Source organism: Tachysurus vachellii, chromosome 5 (assembly GCF_030014155.1).
Source record: "Tachysurus vachellii isolate PV-2020 chromosome 5, HZAU_Pvac_v1, whole genome shotgun sequence".
In the NCBI taxonomy this organism is placed as follows: domain Eukaryota; kingdom Metazoa; phylum Chordata; class Actinopteri; order Siluriformes; family Bagridae; genus Tachysurus; species Tachysurus vachellii.
Window position 1 is genome coordinate 1,719,690 of NC_083464.1, and position 20,979 is coordinate 1,740,668.

Sequence of the window (20,979 nt, forward strand, 5' to 3'; positions counted from 1 at the left end):
CCCTACTGCTAACTCAAGCTAGTTAATTTTAGCTGTTAGTTGTGATCTGACAATAACAATAACGTAACAACAACAATAAAAGATAAACGTCAGCTATCTACAAAACAAGCATTTAGCTTACACATGTGGATCAACACTTTCACCAGGGTAACAATCTGTTCTGTGATGTTTGACTGAATTATGTGACTGACTTTTGAGAGAAAAACACAGGTTGCTTTTAATTCTGGTCAAACACAGTCACCTCAGTGTGGAGCTGCTTTCTGATGAGGACAGTCCTTTTCTCTGGAGAGTAATAATGTGCTACACTTCCTCCTGACTGGAAGACACCTAATCTGTAGGCAAATGATCTTTTCACACAACAGTGACTTTTTTCCATTTCCCTCACAGTCACACTGCATGTTTATAAAGCAGGACCTCTCCGTTCCTTTAGTCCCCCTGTACCCAGAATTCAGCAAATCAGATAAAAAAACATCACTCACCAGTTACATCACTAGTTACAGATTTTAAGGCTAATATGCTAACAAGCTTAAATGTAGTTGTAAAGTGACTCGAGGAGACTCGTCTTATACACTTTTTGTTATATCTTATATCAAAACCTTAAGATTCAGAAGATAGGTAGAAGATCATTTCAGGCTAGATTTCATTGAATGTCTCTACACTCAGAAATCATTTATAATACTCTCTCTCTCTCTCTTCTTCTACCGCTTATCCGAACTACCTCGGGTCAAGATTTTAAGCCTAGCTGTTCAGAAGCCATGACATTGGATATGTGTGACGATTTGTTGAGAATTAGGGAGAAAAATATATAGGCTGTATATCCTGTATTTATGTCTGTGGATGTGGAGGGCATTAGCAGTTGGATACAGAGCTACAGGACATAAATTCAGCAGCTGAGCTCACCCTGCTGTTATGTAGACCTCTGTTTACTTCAACTCAACCTCTGCCTTTCCTTCTGCACTGACATTTAACATTAAAAGCAGCCTTGACCACAAACACTCATGAATGTGCCCTCAGCTCTCTTCACTCGCTGCTCCGAGCAGCTCTTTGAGTGAATGGCATGTGTCAGGGGAAGATAAACAGGACCAGGAAAATGTTTTGCCTATGGGTTCAGCATCCGAAAGGTCTTGGATTCTGCTCGTAGTCTCTTTATGTCACAGCCAAATCAACAACCGAAGAAATACGTTTTCCTGCAATTTAAACTGGTGACCTTCTAATCCCTGTACCACAAGATTATTTACTGTTTATATTTCAATAGTTCTAGAGTGGGTTTGACCCAGACATTTGACACACGGACTGAAGACCAGATCAGAACATCCTTCACACCAATTCAAGGCCATGGTTAGCGGCGTTTTTGCCGAACGGACCCGAGAAGACCTGAACTACTGTATCTCGTGTGTGTGCATCGATTGGAGTCCTTTTCCAACCTCTCCTCTGTTTGCCAAGACCGCTTACAACATCGTGTGGCTGGCGGTAAGCTAATTTTCGTTGAAACAGACCTGGACATTCGGGTCCAGTCGGGTTAAAAAAACGGTCGGGTCGGAATCGGGTGTAATTTTTTCGGGTTTGTCTCGGGTCAGGTCTTTCTTTAAAAAAAAATAAATTATGCACGTCGGGTTTGGGTAAAAAGTGATTTGGATCACTTTGAGTCGGGTACATTTCTTTAGACCCGAGAAGACCTCTAGTATAGACCATAAACTCAACTACACATTTCAATAAATGCTTGAGCTTTACTAATAGCATTATGCTCAAATTGAGTTTCTCTCAGAATTATCAGAATAATCAGAATTGTTTCCTTAGTAAAGAAACAAACTGCTTCATAACCTTGTAAATGGTTCATATATTTACCAGCATGACCAGCCTTACATCATGAAAGAAGGAAACACCCCTGGAAGGAACAGTGCACATTTAAACACTCATTTAAACTACAGAGAAATTTAGCATAGCCAGTTTAGGCTGATTGGCAAGTTTTGTCAGGTAAGAAGAAACAAGAGAACCCAATGGAAACCCGTGCAGACTTCAGACACAAATACACCAATTAAAATGGTAAATATGTTGGACTGGGCTAAATTAGACCTGACTCCTGAAGGGGAGTTCATAAAGTTAGAAAGGTTCTTTAGTAGATAACTGGGGGAAGTTGTGGCCTAATGTTTGACTCCTAATCCTAAGGTTGTGGGTTCGAGTCTCGGGTCGGCCACGACTGAGGTGCCCTTGAGCAAGGCACCGAACGCCCCCAACTGCTCCGCGGGCACCGCAGCATACAGTAAATGGCTGCCCATCTCACTCATCCAGCAATCATTTCAATTACTTCAATCACTTCATTAATATTCTTGTGCCAAAAAGGCTAGAGTAGCTTGTAGAGACTTATCTGTCAAACTATCAGCGAGATCGTTGCAGAGTCCAAAGACTCCCCTAAGTTTGATTACCACAGATAGGAATGTTGATGGTGCATTTTACATTTACACTTTACATTTGTGATATTTGTCATTATGTAAAGTAACTTTAAGAAGTGTTTAATAAATAAATACCTCCAGATACTGGATCACTGGGTAATGGACTTAGAGTACAATGAGTTTAAAAAAATCACAACATTTACCTGCTAATTTAAAGTGCTTCATGACGAGGTAGGTCTTTAGTTGTAATAAAAGTTCCTTCTATTAGTAACCTATTAGCTGCCAGAACAAAAAAAGCCCTGATGCTTCCTTTTTTGTAGCCTGAGAGATAGTAGGAGCTGTCGAGTAATGCCGGAGTATTGGAGAGAGCTCGGTGCATTGTGGGATGTCACAAGTGCTTTAATGTAGGTGGGTGTAGTACCTTTTATAGGCAAGCATAAAATCTTATGCAGCGTCTACAGGAAGTAAGAGAAAGAAGCAAAATAAATGAGCGGTGTGGGAGAACTTTTGAGGGTTGAAAACAAGTCATGCAAGTTTATTATGGATCAGTTGCAGAGATGGAGTGGCTCTCTGAGGAAAAACTAGCAGGATTGAGGGGCAGTAGACCAGTCTCGAAATCACAACAGACTGAAGAAGCACCTGAGTGACCTTTGTGGATAGAAATGAACAAATCCTTTTAATGTTGTATAGAAGAAACCAGTGCAGGTCTGTGAGATTAGTAATGTGACAGCTAAGGAGAAGCCTTGTGAGACACCAGTAAAGTGTGGATGTAAATCCCTTCCATATCACCTGGAATGAGAGATGCTGCCATGCTGTGTCACGAATCCTCATAAGGACAGACGAGCGAGTCTTGTGGTTGACCTTGTCAAATGCTGCTGAAGCTCAAGAAGAATGAGGACTGAAGAAAGTTTGGCTGATTTACTGACAGGACAGTTTCTATGGACCTTGGAGATGTTCTGTTATACAGAGAAACAGCTGATTGTAGGTGGTGTGTTTGAGGTTTTCAACATAAATGATAGACGTGATATAGTTACTGCTAGCATTATTGTAGTACATGTATACTGTGATATATTAACATGGTTTCAGAGCCTTTGCAGTGTAATATAAAAAGTCAGTATGTCAATGTACTGTTCAGTGTTCCACATTCACTCAGTAAGCAGCATGTTTGCCTCACACTTCCACAGCCGGGGCTTTGATTTATGTTGTTTAAATGTTCTCCATGTGCTTCAGGAGTTTCCGCCAGGTTCACTATGTTCCTACCAGAGCCTTGTGATATTGTTGTTGCAGACTGTTTGAAGTTCTAAACTAGCCATATTGTGTGAAATGGTGTGTAAGTGTGTGTGAGTGTGTCCTGGGATGGGATGTCCTCTGATGTACCCCGAGCTCCATGGGACAGGCCCCAGGTTTCCTGTGACCCTGTGCAGGATAAGTGCAACAGAAAACAAACAGAGAAATATATCGTGCAAATGGTAAACAACTGCATCTTTATCCATTAACTAAAATTCTCAGAATGTTTTTTTCTATAATACTACAGCTTACGAGCTTATTTCTCAAAAGATGATAACTTTATTTTCAACATATATACACATATATATATTTAGACAGAGAATGCAACGCTTTATAAACTGCTGTTGTAGGAAAAGCACGTAGTCTGCAACAACTAGCAGATGAACACTGAAAGAAGGAAAGAATCCAAGATAGAATTGCTGGGTCACTATGATCACAAAAAAAATAATATATATAAATAAATAAAAAAAGTGCAACTTTGATGAATAATGACATCTTATTCATCTGTTCACCATTTGTTGGAAAATAACAGAATATTCCACATCACTTAAATACACACTCCAGGCTCTAAGGTCATGAACAGGAAGGAAATTTGAACACTTCAAAAAATGTTTGAATTAATACCCGAGTTGACGTTTTGTTCATTCGATATTTTACATAAGAGTAACAGACACAAGCAAACAAATTACAATCACAAACTCCATCATCATCTCAACCGTCAGTGAATATCTACACATCGGAACATTCAAGAGTCTTCAGGCTCGGTCTACACGTTTTGTGCTAAAAAAAATCCTGCTTAACGTCAGAAGGTTCCAGCAGGAAGGTTTGTGGATGGCTACTGCTGCCAGCAGTCAGTTAACCAGAGCAACCTGTCAATCAAAGTGATGGACAGATTGGAGACCGCCTTTTCTGCCTTATTGACCCTGGACATCTTCAGTTAGTTAACAGAGCTGCTGCAGCAGCAGTAGACACTGAGAACACGTCCAGTCCACAGAAGGGAAAAATCTCCGTACATTGGATTCAAATGAGAAAACAGGGAAACAAATAAAGGACTCAAATGGACATGTTGCATATTGTCTGGTAAAAGGAGCTAGCTTTGTGCTTGGGGCATGTTGTGTAGGGGTAAGAAGGCGTTAACCCTCGTCTTCACTCTCCTCTTCCAGATCTTCCTCAAAGACGATGTCTGGTTGCCTGAAACACTCTTCAAAAAAATTGATCAGCGACTGACCGAGGTGCTGCTTCGTAGCCTCACTGTGAAGGAAGTGACCTTCATCTGGATAGATCTGAAAAATCACAGCGTAAGAATCACAATGTCAAGTCTCATGTCACCATCAAGTGTTTATAGCTACAAGTTAGCATCAGAACATAACATGCTAACATACTAATGCTAAAATACTAAATAAAAATAAACTTCATTTTCTAAGTGAATTGAATCGATATAGTGTGAATGTACCTGAGCCGACTGTGTGATATCATTTGTTTATGACCTCGTCTATGACCGCGATATCCTTTCGTTTGTCCTGGACATTCTTACTGTTCTGTTCTAATAAACATGCATTCATAATGAACTCGACAAACCGTCAGGACGTGTGTTAAGCACCACGTCTACAGTAGGTTGTGGTAGCTCGGTGGTAGCTCCACCATGAGGGATGTGGTAGCTCGGTGGTTAAGGTGTTTGACTACTGATCGGAAGGTCATTGGTTCGAATCATAGGTCCACCAAGTTGCCACTGCAGGGCCCCTGAGCAAGGCCCTTAACCCTCGATTGCTCAGGTGTATAAACTGAAATAAAAATGTAAGTCACTCTGCATAAGAGCGTCTGCTAAATGCTGTAAATGTAAATGTCTGATCTGCTGAAGTCTTTTGTCTTTAGACAAGACAGAATGTTATACTTTTCTTCTGTATAAAGTCTCCCTGTTGGTTTCAGTAAACATTGAAGAGTTTTGCTATCCAGTCACTGTCTCTGTGTGGGTTTATACTTTCTCTCAGAGCTAGCGACAGTAGTGTGACTCGGCATTCACTAAATACAAGGGGTTTCGTTACCACGACGTAAAGTGGGCGTGTTTCCGGAGGTCTTGGAAAACGCCGTCTTTAAAAAAAAACAGCATACTACGAAGGACAAAACAGTCATACAGGTAGATTTATTTTAGAAAACAAATAAACAACCAAAAACTACGGTTAGGGTTAGGGTTAGGGTTAGATTATCAAATAGGCCACGCCTACACGATAACGCAATATCTGTTACGCTGTTCTGAAATCCCTGGGAATAAGTGCATCCCAGTGTGACTCAGTCTACTTCTCTATTTCAACCCGCTTCAAAAACGAATTTAACATGGTTGAAGTTTTTAGCATAGAAATAGCAAATACATAGACTTTGGTTTACTAGCATCCATGCTAATGATGTTAATGATATTTCAGTCTATCATTTAGGTAACAGGATTGTACTTTTTAGTGATTTTTAAGTCACCAGTCAATATCAGAAAATTCACAGGATGCAACTTCCTGTTGAACGGATGATTTATGGACTGTGAATGTGTTCTGTGAACTAAACAGAATTAAAATTCTCATTTTTTCCTAAACGTTAACGGATGATTGGTGGAAAAAGATGATTCGAGCACGAGATGCAAAAATAGTCAGGATAAAAGAAATTAATTGGAATATTTACAGGTAAAATGGAGTCAAACGCTGTTTGATTAAAGTCATGTGATTTCTCTGAAACATTTGTGCAGGTGTTTAAAAAGAGTCTCCATAGAGATGAATTGTGTTATTGTGAGGTATTAAATGATCCAATGATCTCAGCTTGTCATCTCACAACTGTTTTTCTACACCATGACCTACACCATGACCTACACCATGACCTACACCATGACCTACACGACACGGTCCTCCTCATTAGCATGTTAATAGCCGTGTATCAAACAGAAACGGTCGTGACCTTCTAGTGGAAAATCTGAGCTTATTAGCTAATTAGTGATTTAACATTCAACAAAGAAGGTAAGACTGAGACCTTTTGGGCGACTCCACGATTTCTGTCCCACTGAAATTCCTTTAAAAAAGTTAAAATAAAGCCAATTTACAGCCAGGTACAGTGTCCTTCACAACAACCTCTTTGGATGAATCATGTAAAAAATAATACATGACGAATCGACAGAGAAATCAGGCCAATGATTCTCAATCCAAAGGGTTCTGATACTCAACGCTGTTTATCATTTAACAGCAAAATGCAGTAAAGCAACAGCATCAGAATCATGAGAAAATACCGTAGATCATCTCCTGTAGTTCAATAAAATGGCTTTTAAGACTCCGTGAGTAGAATAACGCTTCTGCTCTTCTTTAAAAGTGTCTTAAACTGTAAAAATAAAACTATCAAAACTCTAAGAAAAATGTCTGTCAGTGTTTTTGATGTAGTTTCACTCTCACGCTCTTAAAAGTGAACAAACTCTCGCTGTGCTCCAGAGATGATAAAGTGCTATGCAGCCAGAAGATTATGGTGTCTCATCCTCACAGGTGAGCTGTAAACAAGCTGTGTGTCTTACACACGTCTGTAGTCGTTCAGCTCTCTGGAATCCTTCTACTTCTACGGTGCCTGGACTCACAGGATGTCTTCCAAAGCGAGACTCTGGGTGAACTGTAGGACTTCACACAGCTGATAAAGAAAGGGTCTGATCCCATCCAAGTCTGCTGCTTTTCCCGCATGTAGATTTTGTTGTTTCCTCCTCATCTGCTCAGGTGTGATGGACAGATTTAGTGTAGAATGTGAGAAAGGGGAGTTGGAGTCAAGCGAGTGAGATGAGACAGCTTGTGGACGTTATCAGAAGACGGACTGAAGAAGTGATTCAGCTCTTCTGCTCATGACAAACGTCTGACTGGCTGCAGGTTGCAGGGTGAAGCAGAACCTGAGCTTTCCTTCAACACCTCTTTCACCTTTTATCCCTCTGTATTTTATTCTCTCTTTTCCTTCTCTAGTCCTCTTTACGCTCTTTGACTTGAACCTTCACCTCCTTCTGTATTCTCCTCATGCTGTTTCTATCATCTGCACAAAATCCCTTCTTCTCCTCCTCCTCCTTAGGTTCAGTGCACAGTTTTTATTCCTGATATCTAAACCTTACCATATAAAGCTTTTTAAACAGTTATTTATATATTTATATTTATAAATATATATATTTTTAATATATAACTTTCTTGGTTAAACAACAAAGACATGATTTTTTAATAAACTCTAGAAAAGTCTTTCTCTTGAACTTCACAGAGAAATTAATAATTTTATTCAAACATCAAAAGACCTTTGATTAAGAATGCAAATGAGTCATATTTAATTATACAGAGCTCATTTGAATAAATTAGTCTCAATTTTTTTTTGGAAAGAAAAACTGCTGTATGAAGAAACACTTTAGGAAATCACAGAAGATTGAGTGTAAAATTTAATGTTTTAATAATATTATATATTAAACACCACAGGACCTGATTATGTGTCCACCTTGAGTTGTATTATTTACTTCAGCCTTTCAAATAATAATAAATAATAATAATAAACTTTATTTTCTGTAGCGCCTTTAAAAGTAGCATCTCAAAGCGCTTCACAGAAGAAAAAGGAATCATACAATTATACAAATAATACATTAAAATAAGTAAGATATAAAAACACACCAAATAAGAACATACTATCAAAACAAATAAGTTAAAAAAATGTCCATTTCAAGTAAAATCTACCCTAAAGAAATAAACTTAAAAGTGCCCTTCCACACAAAACCTTTTTACTTGTATTTTTTGATATGTGTTAGGTCCAGATGTGTTTGTGTTGTGTCGTGAATGTGAACACGAACTGTTACCTCCCCGGTCAGTTCTAGCCACTTAAAAGAAATAAGGGCAGAAATCAGGTCAGTTGGAAAAGCTGCTCAGTGTGACGTCAGAGTGACTGAGCTCATTACTATTCATGAGCTCTCCCACTTGAGACCGCGCCCCCAGAATTCGTGTAGCTCAGTGAGTTTCCTATACAGCAAGGATGGCTGAACGTCAACGGGCTTGTGAAGAAGCCGTTCTTCCGCAATTCAAGGTGATTGCAAACAAAGTTCCTCTAGCCTAGGCTACTTATTGCGCTGGGTGAATGAATAGTCATGCTCTCATATCCTAGCGGTTAGCCAATCGGAGCCGAGCAGCATAGCTCATTTGAATATTCATGAGGACTGGCGCAAATCGAGCTGAGTCTTCCTGCAGGCTTTCTATACCACACTAAAATGGCTTGAAACAAGGGAACCAAGGCATTATTTACACAAAAATATGTTACAGAGTCCATGGTGAACTTCAGACACCTTTTTACCCCTGGTCACTTCATGTGTTTTCTCTGGGCCTTTTTACCCCTGGTCACTTCATGTGTTTTCTCTGGGCCTTTTTACCCCGGTCACTTCATGTGTTGTCTCTGGGCCTTTTTACACCCGGTCACTTCATGTGTTGTCTCTGATCCGATATCTATCTGATTTGTTAAAACTGTTCCATTTACATTAGGCCACATAAATGCATCTCAGGGAATCGGATATCGATCCGATCTTTCTACTCCCGCCCAAAATGTGAATATATTTTACCTCATTTCCGGGGTAATTGAAACGGAACACACTTTGGTGTGTGCGGTTTTCAGAACGCGATCAAAACGAAGACGTAAAAACCTCGTTACGACGTTTATGCTACAAAAAACAGCGTTTACTGTTTGCTGCATTTTCGCTGGCAGCAGCAGCGCGTTTTAAGCCCCGACGAGACGCCTGGGTGAAAGATCACCTGAGTGACGTACTTCCTGTTTGGGAGGAGTTTAGCGCTGACGTATGTGGCTTGAACAACCACATTCATTTACACCTGTCCAGTTTCATCTGAAACACGTCCCAGACCACCTCCTGAAGGGGTTTGTACCGTCGGATTTATATCTGTCTCCAAAACGTTTCGGAGGGCATTTAGACCTGGTCTTTTTACCATCGGATAGATATTGGATCACAGAAAACGCATGAAGTGACCAGGTGTAAAAAGCCCTTCATTAATTCTGCTTGCCTAATCTGAACACGCAGGAATTCCAGAGTCTTGGAGCTACAGAACGAAATGCCCTTTCACCCAGAGATATTAAACGTCTGTGGGATGATTAAAAGACCAGTTTCTGAAGGCCGGAGAGGACACACAGGTGTGAAGGGGCTAAAAGCTCAGTAAGGTAGTGAGGAGCCAAACCATTCAAAGCTTTGTAGGTGAGCATAAGCCGAAATCTGACAGGAAGCCAACGTAGGTGCTAAATAGAAAGAGGAAAATCCTCTCACCCCAGACTTCCTGTGCACTGTTACTCAAAGTTAGCCCCAGATTCAGGTGTTTTATTACCTGTAGACTGTAGTTTCCCTTCTCGCTGATTAACCTGGAGATAAATTTGGCCGTGTGCTGAAAATGAACTTTTTCTGCAAAACAAAAGAAGAGAACATTTCCATGGAGCTGAGTGTCACAGTGCTGGGGGAAAGATTAAAATGCCACTTTAAAAGGTTTTATTTGATCAGTTCACAGCAGATAAACGACAAAACCAGGATGGAGTAACAATTATTCTCACCATCTGCAGTCGGATGTATGATCAAAAACTTCTTATCAACAAACTGAGAGGCTCGATACGCAAGATTAGTCATCTGTGGTAGGGTTCGAGAAATAAATACAACAATAATAAACAACACACACACACACACACACACACACACACACACACAGAGCACTCTGGTATTATTGACAACCTTTATAAAAAATAAGCAACAATGATTTCACATTCATTCAAATTCTCTCCTGAACAAAAGGAGAAACGATTCATCTTTGTTCTAATAGAAAAATCAAATCTCTCTCATGTCTCTCTCATGTCTCTCTCATGTCTCTCTCATGTCCTGTCTTCCTGATCTACAAACATGAGGTCTCATTAATAATGTTGAAGGTCATTCTGAAATCATAGCTAAAGCTAAATCATAACGCACCTCATACGCTCGTCTGTCCGTCTTTGAGACGCCCAGATACCGTTCTGAAAAGGCAGACGCTGAAAAACAGAATAGATTTATATTATTTAATAAAGTTCATAACTGTATATTGAGCCAATAACATGTCCATGTTCTCAGAGCTCACAATTAATGAGCTCTTTTAATTAAACACACGTTGGACCGAAGAGAATTGTTTATGGATAAAATTAAGCTTGAATATTTCTGTGTAAGTGAAGAAGATAAGCACTTGGATAGCTAATCCTTCAACGCATCAAATAAACAAAAACACTAGTGCGATTCTATTCTATCAAAAACTCTAGTGAATTATAAGTGTGACTTGTGTGAAATTTGTGTGAAATTTGTGCACGAGTAACTGTTGGAGCACGATATAAAAAATAAATAGAAGTAGAAGTAAAAGAACAGTGTGAGCTGAAACACATGCTGCTTCAATTCCAACTAGATTTATAAAGTTCATCGAGACAAACTTTGATGTTGGCTTTGACGGTGCAAGTATTCGCAAAGGCCGGTGCTTTTTGGAGGCGAGTGGACATAAGGGTCAGTGTTACTTTTGGAGGCAAGTGGACAGAAAGATTGTGAAAGCTACTGGACCGCTAGGGTGCCAATACTTTTGGAGGCAAGCTTACATGAGCCTGTGATGTGATCCGAATACCCATGAGGCAGTTCCCCTCATTGTGCTGAGTGTTTTGATATGTCACATGTCAGTGTTGTGCAAATTTTTTATTTCGCTTATTTTGGGGGCGGGGCTACACGTGACGTCACGTGACGTGACCAAAATACACGTGGGGCAGTTCCCCTTATTGTGCTGAGTGTTTTGATATGTCACATGTCCATGTTGTGCAAATTTTTGATTTCGCTTATTTTGGGGACGGGGCTATACACGTGACGTCACGTGACGTGACCAAAATACACGTGAGGCACTTCCCCTCATTGGGCTGAGTGTTTTGATATATGACATGTCCATATTGTGCTCATTTTCGATTTCACTTATTCTGGGGGCGGGGCTACACGTGACGTCACGTGATGTCACCAGTATACCCGGTGGGGTGCCAATACTTTTGGCAAAAAGTGGCTACTGAGGGTTTGGACATTTCATGTCAATACTGCAGTCATTATGGGATTCTACTTATTATTATACTGCATAGAACACAGGAGAGAAGCCGTGCCTGAGCTCTGCGCACGCTGCGTGTGTGAAAGCTTAGAGGAATTTTAGGAATTCCCCATTCAAGTCTATGGGACGTTCCATCGTCGACTACGGGAAAACCGAAAGTTCCGTCGGAACGCCGAGACAAAAACTTCGTCCGGAGTAACGTCCTAAAGAACCTGTCCGAGTTTGGTGTAAATCGCTCGAAAACTTGCCGAGTTATAAACCTCCAAAGTTTATAATGGAAGTGAATACGAAAAAAGGCCACTTTGAGCTTCCGTACCGGGAATGCCGGAATTCCGATCGCTTAGAAAAGTAATAGCAACAAACTTCAGACCAGGGTCTACGACATATCTGAATTTGGTGCATGTGGCTCGAAAGACCTAGGACGAGTTACTCTTGATAAATTTTTGTCTAAGAAGAAAATATAACTAGATTTGTAAAGTTCGTCGAGACAAACTTTGATGTTGGCTTTGACGGTGCAAGTATTCGCAAAGGCCGGTGCTTTTTGGAGGCGAGTGGACATAAGGGTTAGTGTTACTTTTGGAGGCAAGTGGACAGAAAGATTGTGAAAGCTACTGGACCGCTAGGGTGCCAATACTTTTGGAGGCGAGCGGACATGAGCATGTGACATGATCCGAATACCCATGAGGCAGTTCCCCTCATTGTGCTGAGTGTTTTGATATGTCACATGGACAGGTGACATATCAAAATACACGTGAGGCACTTCCCCTCATTGGGCTGAGTGTTTTGATATATGACATGTCCATATTGGACACGTTTTGATATATGACATGTCCATATTGTGCTCATTTTCGATTTCACTTATTCTGGGGGCGGGGCTACACGTGACGTCACGTGATGTCACCAGTATACCCGGTGGGGTGCCAATACTTTTGGCAAAAAGTGTCTACTGAGGGTTTGGACATTTCATGTCAATACTGCAGTCATTATGGGATTCTACTTATTATTATACTGCATAGAACACAGGAGAGAAGCCGTGCCTGAGCTCTGCGCACGCTGCGTGTGTGAAAACTTAGAGGAATTTTAGGAATTCCCCATTCAAGTCTATGGGACGTTCCATCGTCGACTACGGGAAAACCGAAAGTTCCGTCGGAACGCCGAGACAAAAACTTCGTCCGGAGTAACGTCCTAAAGAACCTGTCCGAGTTTGGTGTAAATCGCTCGAAAACTTGCCGAGTTATAAACCTCCAAAGTTTATAATGGAAGTGGATACGAAAAAAGGCCACTTTGAGCTTCCGTACCGGGAATGCCGGAATTCCGATCGCTTAGAAAAGTAATAGCAACAAACTTCAGACCAGGGTCTACGACATATCTGAATTTGGTGCATGTGGCTCGAAAGACCTAGGACGAGTTACTCTTGATAAATTTTTGTCTAAGAAGAAAATATAACTAGATTTGTAAAGTTCGTCGAGACATTTACATTTACATTTACGGCATTTAGCAGACACCCTTACCCAGAGTGACTTACAACTGAGCAACTGAGGGTTAAGGGCCTTGCTCAGGGGCCCAGCAGTGGCAGCTTGGTGGACCTGGGGTTCGAACCCATGACCTTCCGATCAGTAGCCCAACACCTTAACCACTGAGCTACCACATCCCCAGACAAACTTTGATGTTGGCTTTGACGGTGCAAGTATTCGCAAAGGCCGGTGCTTTTTGGAGGCGAGTGGACATAAGGGTTAGTGTTACTTTTGGAGGCAAGTGGACAGAAAGATTGTGAAAGCTACTGGACCGCTAGGGTGCCAATACTTTTGGAGGCGAGCGGACATGAGCATGTGACATGATCCGAATACCCATGAGGCAGTTCCCCTCATTGTGCTGAGTGTTTTGATATGTCACATGTCCATGTTGTGCAAATTTTTTATTTTCACGTGATGACACGTGACGACACGTGACGTGACGTGACCATAACACACGTGAGGCACTTCCCCTCATTGGGCTGAGTGTTTTGATATGTCACATGTCCGTGTTGTGCAAATTTTTTATTTTCACGTGATGACACGTGACGACACGTGACGTGACGTGACCATAACACACGTGAGGCACTTCCCTTCATTGGGCTGAGTGTTTTGATATATGACATGTCCATGTTGTGCTAATTTTTGATTTCGCTTATTTTGGGGGCGGGGCTACACGTGACGTCACGTGACGTGACCAAAATACACGTGGGGCAGTTCCCCTCATTGTGCTGAGTGTTTTGATATGTCACATGTCCATGTTGTGCTAATTTTTGATTTCGCTCATTTTGGGGGCGGGGCTACACGTGACGTCACGTGACGTTACCAAAATACACGTGGGGCAGTTCCCCTCATTGTGTTGAGTGTTTTGATATGTCACATGTCCATGTTGTGCAAATTTTTTTATTTTCACGTGATGACACGTGACGACACGTGACGTGACGTGACCAAAATACACGTGGGGCAGTTCCCCTCATTGTGCTGAGTGTTTTGATATGTCACATGTCCATGTTGTGCAAATTTTTGATTTCGCTTATTTTGGGGGCGGGGCTACACGTGACGTCACGTGACGTTACCAAAATACACGTGGGGCAGTTCCCCTCATTGTGTTGAGTGTTTTGATATGTCACATGTCCATGTTGTGCAAATTTTTTATTTTCACGTGATGACACGTGACGACACGTGACGTGACGTGACCATAACACACGTGAGGCACTTCCCCTCATTGGGCTGAGTGTTTTGATATGTCACATGTCCATGTTGTGCAAATTTTTGATTTCGCTTATTTTGGGGGCGGGGCTATACACGTGACGTCACGTGACGTGACCAAAATACACGTGGGGCAGTTCCCCTCATTGGGCTGAGTGTTTTGATATATGACATGTCCATATTGTGCTCATTTTTGATTTCGCTTATTCTGGGGGCGGGGCTACACGTGACGTCACCAGTATACCCGGTGGGGTGCCAATACTTTTGGCAAAAAGTGGCTACTGAGGGTTTGGACATTTCATGTCAATACTGCAGTCATTATGGGATTCTACTTATTATTATACTGCATAGAACACAGGAGAGAAGCCGTGCCTGAGCTCTGCGCACGCTGCGTGTGTGAAAGCTTAGAGGAATTTTAGGAATTCCCCATTCAAGTCTATGGGACGTTCCATCGTCGACTACGGGAAAACCGAAAGTTCCGTCGGAACGCCGAGTCCGGAACTTTGTCCGGAGTAACGTCCTAAAGAACCTGTCCGAGTTTGGTGTAAATCGCTCGAAAACTTGCCGAGTTATAAACCTCCAAAATTTATAATGGAAGTGGATACGAAAAAAGGCCACTTTGAGCTTCCGTACCGGGAATGCCGGAATTCCGATCGCTTAGAAAAGTAGTAGCAACAAACTTCAGACCAGGGTCTACGACATATCCGAATTTGGTGCATGTGGCTCGAAAGCCCTAGGACGAGTTACTCTTGATAAATTTGTGGCTAATAATAATAATAATAATAATAATAATAATAATAATAATAAGCCAACATAATTATTAACGTGATTATTATAACTAGTCCTGTTCCATCAACATTCACCATCTTCTCACTCGTTTATCATCATATCTGTGTTTAATTTTATTTTGCATTTTACTGCATTTGATTTTAACGATCAGAGTTTAGAGCTCAGACACCCTTCACCCCAGCAGCTGAGTAACCAACTCAGAATACGAGGAACTTCTATCTCTCCATCACCTACACCATGAGGCTCGGGGCATGACACGTGGGACACACCAGACAGGGTGCCAACTCATCACTACGGAAAATCGCACACAATTACACACTATGGACAATTTAATGATGCCAGTCACCTACAGTGCATATCTTTGGACTGAGAGAGGAAACCAGAGAACCTGAAGGAAACCATGAAGCCTCTCCAAACTCCATGCACAGAGAGTGAGAATCGAAGCCCCGACCCCAGTTGTGTGAAGCAAACATACTAACTACTGAGACAAAATCCCTGAGTATAAGAAATTTTCTCTACTGTCTGTGTTTGGATGCAGTTACTGCTGCTGTACCATAAAGCTGGAAGTCAGTGATGGGTGAGAAAACAGCTCCACACTTCAGCATGGAGGCTTCAGAGCTGAGCAGGAGGCTGGTGATGTATCCACCATATACCTGTAACACACACAACACACAAAACATCAGAAGTGGTGTCTCTAAGGCTCTTGGTTACTGATCAGAAGGTCAGGGGTTTAAGTCTCAGCATCGCCCCTGTCGAGCTCTTGAGTAAGACCCTTAACCCTCTCTGCCCCAGGAGCGATGTGTCATGGCTGACCCTGTGCACTGACCTCGGGCTCCTAACGAGCCTGGATAAGCGAAAGAAAGAATTTCACCATGTTGTAAAGTAAATGTGACAAATAAAGTCTTGCTCTATAAAAACTCAGAGCTCCAGTTCTTTGAATCTGGGAAAGGTATCTGATATTCCAGAGGGATTTTATATCTGTGTCCTAGAAACCCATGGAGTTCAAAGCTGTAACAGCCCAATTACATACATTTCAGCTTGTAAAGCTCTTCTTTATTAAAATGTCCATCAAGGAAGCAGATACACAAAGTTTTTGAAATAAATAAATAATTCTCTTTTCCTATAACATTTTTTCCCAATAATATCTCCCTGCCCAAACTCCTCATTCCTTTATTAAATATTCCTTTAAATAAATCTAGATATATCTTCACTTTTAGTCTCTTTTCTACTCATCCCTTCACTTCAGGCTGACATTATTAAAGAGGTTATGGAGGATGAAGTAAGTTTCCAGGAATTCATCTTGTCATTTTTCCCCATGTTTATACATGTTGGTGAACCGTGCAGCTTAAAGAAGCTAGAACGACAGCACTGAGAGTTCTGTACCTGTCCGAAGGCTCCGATCCTGGTTATGTCGATGTACGGCTCCTTTGCTACCATGCTGAAAAACAACAACAGAGAAGCAGTGTTTCTGTTGAAGAGGAAATTGATTGAACTACACACATTGACTTTAACATAATCAGAGTGAATGGGCAAGAACTTTCTAGAAACTCTAGAACTCTAGTACTTTCTATTTGATTCTACAGAATTTTGAGCTACTCAATAAATAGATGGAATTATTATTATTATTATTATTATTATTATTATTATTATTATTATTATTATTATTATTATTATTATTGGGGGGCATGGTGGCATAGTGGTTAGCACGTTCGCCTCACACCTCCAGGGTTGGGGGTTCGATTCCCGCCTCCACCTTGTGTGTGTGGAGTTTGCATGTTCTCCCCGTGCCTCAGGGGTTTCATCCGGGTACTCCGGTTTCCTCCCCCGGTCCAAAGACATGCATGGTAGGTTGATTGGCATCTCTGGAAAATTGTCCCTAGTGTGTGAGTGAACGAGAGTGTGTGTGTGTGTGTGTGTGCCCTGCGATGGGTTGGCACTCCGTCCAGGGTGTATCCTGCCTTGATGCCCGATGACGCCTGAGATAGGCACAGGCTCCCCGTGACCCGAGGTAGTTCGGATAAGTGGTAGAAGATGAGTGATTAATGAATGAATGAATGAATGAATGAATGAATGAATTATTATTATTATTATTATTATTATTATTATTATTATTATTATTATTATTATTATTATTATTATTATGTCCGTAGGCTTGACTTAAGCTTGACCTCACTGGGCACTGTGTGTGGTGGAAAGATGACTGGCAGACAAAGCAGGGCGCTTGGTGCCAGTCGTTGTAGTAGAGTGCCACCTGCATATGTAAGTCTCAAGTATTAAGGCTATATGTATTCTCCCAGCACTGTACCTGAGAGCCTTCAGCTGGTCCTCCTCCTCAAGCCTGCCCAGTCTGCGATGAACCGCATGGAGTAGGTTGGTGCCCTGAAAGCCGCTGCCCCGCCCATCACACCGCACAACAATCACACCGAAGCTGCTGACCAGCACAGAGGCCCAGTCCACATGAAACTGCTCAGACACGGACTGACTTCCTGGAGACCCATCACTGAGAGAGACAGACAGAGAGACAGACAGAGAGATAGGCAGACAGAGAGACAGGCAGACAGAGAGACAGGCAGACAGAGAGACAGGCAGACAGAGAGAAAGACAGACAGAGAGACAGGCAGACAGAGAGACAGACAGAGAGAGAGACAGAGAGACAGACAGACAGAGAGACAGACAGACAGATAGACAGACAGACAGATAGACAGGCAGACAGAGAGACAGACAGAGAGAGAGACAGAGAGACAGACAGAGAGAGAGACAGACAGACAGAGAGACAGACGGAGAGAGAGACAGACAGACAGACAGAGAGACAGACAGACAGACAGACAGACAGATAGACAGGCAGACAGTTATCCCACAATAACTGTGGATATTTAAAATATTGTGGAACGTCCTTGAAACAAGGTCCTGCTCCTGTTCTCACTCATTAAAAATACGAAATTTCACCATACCACAAATTACAGATGTTTTTTTAAATCAACTTATCTCATAGTAACTTGAATTGACTGCAGTGTCCAGTGTGATAGTGCCTGTTAGTATAGAGCTGTTATTATAGAGTTAGAACTAATGAGCTGTTATTATAGAGTTGTTACAATAGACTTTATTATAGAGCTGTTATTATAGAGCTGTTACTACAGAGCTGTTACAATAGAACAGTTATTATAGAGATGTTACTATAGAGCTGTTACAATAGAACTCTTACTAAAGTGATGTTACAATAGAGCTGTAACAATAGAACAGTTATTACAGAGCTGTTACTACAGAGCTGTTACTACAGAGCTGATATAGTAGAACTCTTACTAAAGTGCTGTTACAATAGAGGTGTAACAATAGAACAGTTATTACAGAGCTTTTACTACAGAGCTGTAACAATAGAACAGTTATTACAGAGCTGTTACTACAGAGCTGTTACTACAGAGCTGATATAGTAGAACTCTTACTAAAGTGCTGTTACAATAGAGGTGTAACAATAGAACAGTTATTACAGAGCTTTTACTACAGAGCTGTTACAATAGAACAGTTATTATAGAGCTGTTACTACAGAGCTGTTACAATAGAACTCTTACTAAAGTGATGTTACAATAGAGCTGTAACAATAGAACAGTTATTACAGAGCTGTTACTACAGAGCTGTTACTACAGAGCTGTTACTACAGAGCTGTTATAATAGAACTCTTACTAAAGTGCTTTTACAATAGAGGTGTAACAATAGAACAGTTATTACAGAGCTGTTACTACAGAGCTGTTACAATAGAACAGTTATTATAGAGCTGTTACTACAGAGCTGTTACAAAAGAACTCTTACTAAAGTGATTTTACAATAGAGCTGTAACAATAGAACAGTTATTACAGACCTGTTACTACAGAGCTGTTACTACAGAGCTGTTATAATAGAACTCTTACTAAAGTGCTGTTACAATAGAGCTGTAACAATAGAACAGTTATTACAGAGCTGTTACTACAGAGCTGTTACTACAGAGCTGTTACTACAGAGCTGTTATAATAGAACTCTTACTAAAGTGCTGTTACAATAGAGCTGTAACAATAGAACAGTTATTACAGAGCTGTTACTACAGAGCTGTTATTATAGAGCTATAACTAGAGAGCTGTTACAATAGAGCTGTTATTAAAGAGTTGTTACAATAGAACAGTTATTATAGAGATGTTACTCCAGAGCTGTTGCAATAGAGCTGTTATTAAAGAGTTCGTAGTAAACAGTTATTATAGATCTGATGCAATAGAGCTGTTACTATAGAACAGTTATTATAGATCTGTTACTGTAGAGCTGTTATTACAGAGCCGTTACTACAAAGTGGTTACAATAGAGCTTTTACAAAAGAGCAGTTAGAATAGAGCTATTACTTTACAGCTGTTACTACAGATCTGTTTTTATACAGCTGTTACTATAGAGCTTTTTCAATAGAGCTGTTTCTAAATGGCTGTTACTGTATAGACATTTATCTGTTACTATAGAAACAATAACATATTAGAAAGAGGACATAAATATTATCTTGTTATTTATGTTACAGCTGGAACAGCTGACAGATTTGTTGTCATAATAACCTAATCTAAAATTCCTCCTTTAAACATTTACCAGTGTTTTAAAAATCCTTTAGTTTCTGCTGAAAAACACCAGATATGTCTATGTGGAAAATAATAACCAGGAAAGTCTACCAAAGTTCCTCAGTTTGGACCTCTGACCCCACACTGGGCCACACTGGACTGATACTGGGCCACACTGGACTAATACTGGGCCACACTGGACTAATACTGGGCCACACTGGACTAATACTGGGCCACACTGGACTAATACTGGGCCACACTGGGCTAATACTGGGCCACACTGGGCTAATACTGGGCCACACTGGGCTAATACTGGGCCACACTGGACTAATACTGGGCCACACTGGACTAATACTGGGCCACACTGGGCTAATACTGGGCCACACTGGGCTAATACTGGGCCACACTGGGCTGATACTGGGCCACACTGGGCTAATACTGGGCCACACTGGGCTGATACTGGGCCACACTGGACTAATACTGGGCCACACTGGGCTGATACTGGGCCACACTGGGCTAATACTGGGCCACACTGGACTAATACTGGGCCACACTGGGCTGATACTGGGCCACACTGGACTAATACTGGGCCACACTGGGCTGATACTGGGCCACACTGGGCTAATACTGGGCCACACTGGACTAATACTGGGCCACACTGGACTAATACTGGGCCACACTGGACTGATACTGGGCCACACTGGGCTAATACTGGGCCACACTGGGCTGATACTGGGCCACACTGGACTAATACTGGGCCACACTGGGCTAATACTGGGCCACACTGGGCTGATACTGGGCCACACTGGACTAATACTGGGCCACACTGGGCTAATACTGGGCCACACTGGGCTGATACTGGGCCACACTGGACTAATACTGGGCCACACTGGGCTGATACTGGGCCACACTGGGCTAATACTGGGCAACACTGGGCTGATACTGGGCCACACTGGGCTGATACTGGGCCATTCTGGGCTGATACTGGGCCACACTGGGCTAATACTGGGCCACACTGGACTAATACTGGGCTAATACTGGGAGACACTGGCCTGATACTGGGCCACACTGGGCTAATACTGGGCCACACTGGACTAATACTGGGCCACACTGGGCTAATACTGGGCCA

General features: G+C 41.6%; 1 protein-coding gene across 2 annotated transcripts in view; it reads right to left on the reverse strand.

Annotated features, from left to right (window-relative positions):
- Positions 1-4,006: 4,006 nt before the first annotated feature.
- The window catches only part of LOC132845498 (dipeptidyl aminopeptidase-like protein 6), a 184,562-nt gene continuing 167,589 nt past the window's right edge, over positions 4,007-20,979 (reverse strand). For both annotated transcript variants that reach the window (XM_060869505.1, XM_060869504.1), the window contains exons 20-26: positions 17,594-17,788; positions 16,672-16,726; positions 15,842-15,941; positions 10,651-10,709; positions 10,245-10,317; positions 10,025-10,098; positions 4,007-4,960 (exon numbers count right to left, since the gene is read on the reverse strand). In XM_060869505.1, the coding sequence (XP_060725488.1) occupies positions 4,811-4,960; positions 10,025-10,098; positions 10,245-10,317; positions 10,651-10,709; positions 15,842-15,941; positions 16,672-16,726; positions 17,594-17,788 (706 nt within the window). In that variant the 3' untranslated portion in view covers positions 4,007-4,810. The remainder of the gene's footprint in view (positions 4,961-10,024; positions 10,099-10,244; positions 10,318-10,650; positions 10,710-15,841; positions 15,942-16,671; positions 16,727-17,593; positions 17,789-20,979) is intronic.